General features: G+C 43.7%; 1 protein-coding gene across 2 annotated transcripts; it reads right to left on the minus strand.

Annotated features, from left to right (window-relative positions):
• Window positions 1-3,594: 3,594 nt before the first annotated feature.
• LOC107264581 (abl interactor 2) lies at window positions 3,595-6,523 on the minus strand. Of its 2 annotated transcripts, none has more exons than XM_015732986.2 (5): window positions 6,314-6,523; window positions 5,313-5,945; window positions 4,895-5,242; window positions 4,502-4,759; window positions 3,595-4,427 (listed from the first exon to the last, which is right to left on the minus strand). In XM_015732986.2, the coding sequence occupies exons 2-5, from the start codon at window positions 5,926-5,928 to the stop codon at window positions 4,264-4,266; spliced, it is 1,386 nt and encodes a 461-aa protein (XP_015588472.1). In that variant the 5' UTR covers window positions 5,929-5,945; window positions 6,314-6,523; the 3' UTR covers window positions 3,595-4,263. The 2 variants fall into 2 exon arrangements, with proteins under 2 accessions (XP_015588472.1, XP_015588471.1); XM_015732985.1 differs by having other exon boundaries at window positions 5,313-5,948; window positions 6,314-6,521.
• Window positions 6,524-6,892: the final 369 nt, after the last annotated feature.

Consider the following 6,892-nt stretch of genomic DNA (forward strand, 5'->3'; position numbering starts at 1 on the left):
GGTAAAAAAAAAAAAAAAAAAAAAAAAAAAAAAAAAAGAACCAGTCGGCAATCAGCTAGCTTTCAGGCCGTAACAATGCCAAGTGCCCTTTATTCCCTCTAATGGCTCTGAGTGCCGTCTGGTCTTTAGATTTAATTGAATTGTTTATTTGATGAGGGATTTCGTTGCGTCTCCACTGGCGAAGATACGCTTGAAAGGGTAAAGAGGGAGCGCCCACTTTTCTTTTCTCTCTTTCCTCCGTCCTTACCTTATCCACGGTCCATACGGCCGCGCGGCCAATGTCCATTGGATGTCCTTGCAAGAGGAGGATAATGAGGCGGTCGCATCCGTGGATTTATTTGCAGGCTAGAGCGAGTGCGAATGTTGCCTCGTCTCCCTCTCAGTGGGAACTAGAGACTCTTCTGTAAAAACTTCTCTTTCTCGTGGTTTCACAGAGAGCACTTAAATCTTCTCGAGAAGGAGCCCTCCTCCCTCCTCCCTCCTCCCTCCTCCCACCCACCTTACGTCACGGGAAAAGATTCGCGCACTCGGCACCCTCGACGCTTCCAGGAAGGAAAGTGCGCGCGCGCGGCGAGCATTACTTTCAGCCGCCATTTGGTTAAGTGATTTTAATTCGAAGGCTCTCTCAGGATAATGCGCGGCTGAAACAATCGGGAAAACCCCGCTGAGATATGCTGAGACGACAGGACGCTCTGAGAATGCCTGAGGGTGGGTCAAAGTAGTGCGCGTGGCTGAAAGAGGACTCAAGAGAAGGCTGGAGGAACGAGGGATGCCAGAGGAAGATTAATTGACAGGAGCACGTGGCTGGAGGTCCAAGGGGTTTCAAGGGGTTTCAAGGGGTTTCAAGGGACTCGCCTCGAGTCAAGCGAGACCACTTATCTTAATAAAGCAGCAGCAGGGTCATTCCCAAAACAATGGCTGCCTGAGCAACGTCGAATAAAACTTGAGAAAAGTAAAATAGACTAGGCTGAGATTTTCCATCTACCACGAGTCGACGGCGCTAGTAATCCAATTTCGCGCGACTGTAGGCACTGAGTGTCGTCGCTCACATGTCGTGATGGGCCCTTTGACCCTAGCTGGATGACCGAAAAGCAGGTGCCCGCGTGCACGGGGCATAGGGTTACGAGCAGTCGCTATCCATCCATCCAGCCATCCCATGGGAGTCACGTGCTGATGAGTTCACCAATGGCACGACCCTCTGTCGTTAAAGTGGATTCCATTCCAGTTACTTCTAACTCGGTTCGCAGACACTACTGCCCAGACGTGGGCAGTATCTCGTATCTCGAAGTCGAAATCAAGGCCGAACGATCCTGCGTCGCTAGCGCCTCCCTGGACTTATTTATTGAATTTATTTAATCCTGCTGCCTATGCCGCCGGCAGGATCAGGCAGGATCAGGCAGGATCGCCATTAAGTACCCAACGCCCTAGCGACGCTCATAGACGCCTTCATCTATATACTTTGGAGGACAGTTGCATGCACATTTCTCCATTTCACATTCGTTCACGAAAATATCTTTGCTGCATCATGAGAACCTTTGAAAACCACAAGATCTTGAAACTTTCTCAAATCTGCATTTCGGTTTCCCTCTCGTACCACTGCCTTGGCTCAATGTCAAGAAAATGTCATTGCTCGCAGATTACCTAGCTATTTCTGCTCCTGTTATTACTGCCTCTTCCACGAGTCCTTCCTCTTTCTCTCGCTTCTTCATTTCCTTATCAGATATGTATCTAATGTAGGTGAGAATTGAAAAAGTTTGCGCGCTACGGTGTTTTTCAGATGGCTCGTTTTGCTTCGGAATGAGAAACAGCAGTGAGTTGTCATTTCACGAGATTAATTTACGAAAAGAATGGCACGACGTGTGTAAATTTTGCAGATTCTTAATCTTTACGTCTGGCCAGTATTTTAGTGAATAGTAAATCTTCACGTTGTGTTAAAATCTGTTATCTTCTTCTAACTAATTACGATCTCCATAAATGAAGTGCTCCATCTCTCAAACTATCTCGGGTATCCCAAAGACATCGATCAAGCGTTGAGACTGGTTCAGAAATCGGAAAACATTGAATTCTTCAGTAACGTCCTTCGAGACAAGAATCGACGATTTTTTGATTCCTCGAAAAAAAAGAAAATTCGAAAATTAAGAATAACAAATCGAACACGGAATCGTCTACCACGAAATTTAACCTCAATTTTCCGGAGCGGTCGAGCGTATAATGTATCGAATTCCGCAGGGACGAAGGTCGCGCTACGAACTCACGACGTCACATACAAACGTAAAGGAATATGGAAAAGAGAGAACCGCCAAGAGGACAGGCTGGAAATATCGGAGAGTTCGTAAGCCAGGAGACCGAAAAGTTGTCCCAAAGTTGAAAGGCGACCAATTTTAATCCGTTCGTTTGCATATCCTTTGCATCTTTTACAACTTTTTCGATTTCAGCTGCTCTCTCAACGGATGAACACGTCGACGTTGTTGATCCCACAGCCACCGTTCACCATAATTTTCCGACTTGAATTGAAGTCTGAAAAAGAGTGTGAGCGGCGCGCAACGAAGGAGCAGACTGTTGGTTCTGGATGTATTCGTGGAAACTTTATTAAAACCGAGAATGGTGAGGTTGGCGTCGACGTCGGCGTCGGTGTCGTGGCGACGTCAATGTAAACGCGGTACATGCACCAAACGGAAACTCGGTAACGTCAAGAATTTTACCAATTACCAATCCACTGAGGTGATGAGACCCGGATCAGTGGAAGACAGCGTAAAACTAGCGGAGAAAGGCACGCGTCGCAATAGAACCTACTTCTTGATAACTGGTATTAATCAAATGAAGCGATTTCCGTTACAGCCGGCACCAAAATAGGCGTTAGGTGCCCGTACTCGCAAGCAGAGAATTAGATCTGATAGTTGGCCCTGGAATAATCTCCATCTTTGTCTTCGGTTTCACGATTATCTCCGGCGTCGCGTACTGCCCCCTCAATGGTAGGCGGAAACATTTGAACCTTATTGGCAAATATCTCGCGTGTACTAAACTAATACTAATATAGGAAATTCACATTTCCTCTTGCGACGAAAGCATCACGATGTCTATTAGTGCAATCTCCGGAAAACTTATTCGAATGTCACGGTACTTCAGTGGCCAATAACAGATGGTTGGTTTGGTCCGAGGTTAAAGATGACAGGAGCTCTCAAGTAGCTGCTGCTCTCATTGAAATTAGTAAGGTTCCCGGATGACCTGCTACTACCGCTTTGACAACCACCTGCGAGCAGATACAGGCTGCGAGACGTCCCTTTGTCCAACGGCCCAAGTTTCACGATTCGTCAGCCAGTCCCATTTTGCTGGTTGAATTTACACTGGAGCTTAGGAAACGACCTCCCACGGGTCGCGTTACGTAAAGATCGCCAAGCGAAACGAGTAGCGGCTCAAAGTTTTCTAACGTATCGCCCGAGTCTCGAATCTCCCCCACCCTAAAATACCTAGTGCTCACTTTTGTACATTTCAATGATGCTCAATCAACCTGAATCAGTAAACTATTATTGTCCAGTAAATTATGCGCTCCTTTCACGTCTCGCCTTTCCGCCGACAATACAAGAAGACGATCCCTCCGTTCGTAGTCAACCTTTATTTTATATCAGCTACAAATTTTTTTAATAAAATCAAATAAGCAAGCAGCCAAATCGACAGGAATCGCACTACATTTGGTTATGCTACAAGACAGTACTTGCATTGAGCAATGCAATTTTTGTTTTGCAAAATAATCTTTGATATCAAACTGTTCGTATGAATAACATTAATTATGCACTTTTTTTTATCTTGACAGTAGCAGGCCACGGAAGGAAGTGTTATTATTACTACGAACGTCTACATTAGGATATAAAGTAAAACGCTACTTATAGAAATAATAAGAAATTACAGGTTCTATTCGTTATTCGAATGGCTAGTCACATTTTATCAGAGATGAATTCCATAAGTTCGCGGACGTACTCTTAATACTTATTTATGAGTGTTATTAACGCAACACACTAAAACGTATCATTTCTTAAAATGTAGATGTAAAAACCTCGATGGGCTTACTTTGATAGACAACGATAATAACTAGAAGTAATTTGGTAAAGAATCATCGGTCAGGAAGTTGCATACTTTCCAGCACCAATCGCCTTTGTCATCCAATGCAACATGAATTATGAGATACGGCCTTTTTATGGAGAAGCAAATAATCCCAAGGTTTTTTATAGAATCTAAATAATTTTCGCACTATACCCAAACTCTAAATTAAACGCAGGGCTCGACGTAGTTTCCCGGAAAAAGTCCAGTAATTCCATCCATAACGCCTTCCCACCAACCATCGTCGTTCTTTTTCAACACGTAGATAACCGAGCTCTCTTGAAAACTCAACTCATCCTCCTTATCGGCGTAATAATCATAAATGGCCACCACTGAAATGCATGGATTATATAACAAACAAGAATACAACATATGTAGTTGGTCTTGAACCATGCAGAACACTGACCTTTCTCTATGTAATTCTTAGGTACCCATCCAGGCAGATCTTCTTCGTCAGGTACAATAGGCATTATTGCACCGGTAGACTGTGACGGTCTGCCAAACTGAGGATGCTCTTCCTGTTCTGGAGGCGGTGGCGGCGGTAAAGGAGGACTGCTGGCACCGCTGCTACGACTCAGTTGATGAGATAAACGATGCGGCAGAGTATGATGACCGGTGTAATCAGTGACATCTCCACCAATACCAACTAATGGCGAGGGTGGTGCTAAGATAAATTAAATAAAATCGAAATTAACTAAAACAAAGATGTGCCTTACAAGGGCAATCGGAATGACATCACCGTTACGATTACCAAGGGGAGACGAATTTAAATGCTAAGGACGATGATAAGAACACGTACGTGGCATGCTATTATGCTGTTCTTGCACGTATCCAGCTACACCAGTGATACTTGGCGGTGCAGGTGGTGGCGTTTGAGGATGACTCTGCAGCGGATGGACTGTTCCTACTTGGGGTGGTGATGTATGCTGGGGCATTGTGCCTGAGGGAGTGTTATGATTTACAGTGTGGCCAGCAATGTGACTCGGGTGAGAAGTTGTGTGAGCATGAAGAGGAAGTGTGCTGTAACCCGGTCCACGCTCCCGCCTTGGATGACCCAGTGGATAATTGGGTGCATAATGACTGGGCACTTGTGGTGGTGCCACTGCAGGCGGTGTTCGGTACTCCCGTGAACCTTTACTCAAAGTTCCTGAAAGAAAAAACGCATAGATCATTATTTTTGCAACCCTAAAGGATTCTCTAATTTAAAGCAGTTTTACCTGTTCTAACAGTTTGCGGCGGTGTAGGCGGTTTAGTTGTTGGTGCAGGCCCCACCATTGTGGCCCCTAATCCTGAACCTGTAGATGCTGCTCCCAAACTTTGAACGCTGCCCTGGCTTCCACCTCTTTGCTTACTCCTTGGAGTACCACCACTTCGCACACCATGACCAATTTCATCAAGAATCGTATAATCAATACTCTTCCTGACATATTTTATAGGCTTTTCAGGATTTGCAGGAGCAATGATTTTATATTGGCGGGTAGTCATTTTGTTTGCAGTAAGTACCCCAATTTCTCTGCGAGCCACCTTTTCCTTGTGTATCATGACAGTTTGTGCAATATGATTCATTTGACTTTCCATCTCAGCAAGCTGAGATGTCTGTAAGTCCAATAACTGTAGAAAATTATAAGCAAGTGTATTTATCTGATAAGCTACACTGGCTAATGATTGTGTTGTATAATTTTTTGTTTCCTCTAAAGCAATCCTTTTATTTTCTGCTTGAAAATAATTTGCTTCACAATACTCAGCTACACGTTCCAAATTCGTATGGCTGTCTGCAAGATTGCTTCTTCCTTCAGGTATTTCCTGACGAAGGAGGGCAGCCAACTCTGCCATGGTGTCCGTATCACTGCCTACTGCACACAATACATAATATGAATCTACTGTTCCTATTAGTTGAAAAAAATATTTGATATACTTTTTCCTACAGAAACTCTGATGCATAAAGGAAATCTGCATGTTCAATAGTAAGAATGAGCATTGACAATAGAGACTAAATCTAATTCCTATCAACCTGTACTTCTTGTAATGGGACATTAAAAAATTTCCTACACCATCGTCATATTCATGGTTTAAAATAAAAATAATGAATGCTGATACAATGCTTGTCCAAATTGAATATGAGGGGTGGTGCCTGACAGTCAGGCGACAAAATGGAGATAGGCGACAGAAAGTAAATTTCAATTAGAAGCTTGATGTAACTTTATTTATTTATAATTACCCAATTTGCTTGTTCAATATAAGAATCCACCCGCCCCTCACTAAACCACACCAAGGCAAATACGAATGAGTCGGGGGATGACTACCAATCACCACTGAATACAGATAGTAATGAAAAATCAACTATATTCGACTGGACGAACAGCCAACTAGGTGCAACGATCAGTAAGAAAATTGCCAATAAGCCGATTTTCACCAGAGATGAGTACGCAGATGCACAACGCTACGGTTTTAGGTGATACAAAAATCATGGCGCTATATCGTAGCGGCGAGTCCGGAAGTAGGATTTCGTGATCAACGTCTCCGTCGACAATGCGAATTCCGTCGTAGCCGAGCTAAACGTTACCAGGAACGCGTAGCTTAGTGGGCAGAGGTTCTCCGATACTTACGGCTGGTTCCCAAAACAACCCTTGGAACGAGACCGAAAACTATAGAACTTCTGAAGAAATATTGAAAAAGTCTATTGTTGAAACATTTTTAAGACACTTTTAAGAAAGCGCAGTGTCAACTTTACACCCGTGTAGCACCTACATTTTTACTAAATATTATTGGATCTTGATTTACTTTGAAAATTTATTCA

Source organism: Cephus cinctus, unplaced genomic scaffold, assembly GCF_000341935.2.
Source record: "Cephus cinctus unplaced genomic scaffold, Ccin1 Ccin1_scaffold0173, whole genome shotgun sequence".
In the NCBI taxonomy this organism is placed as follows: Eukaryota; Metazoa; Arthropoda; class Insecta; order Hymenoptera; family Cephidae; genus Cephus; species Cephus cinctus.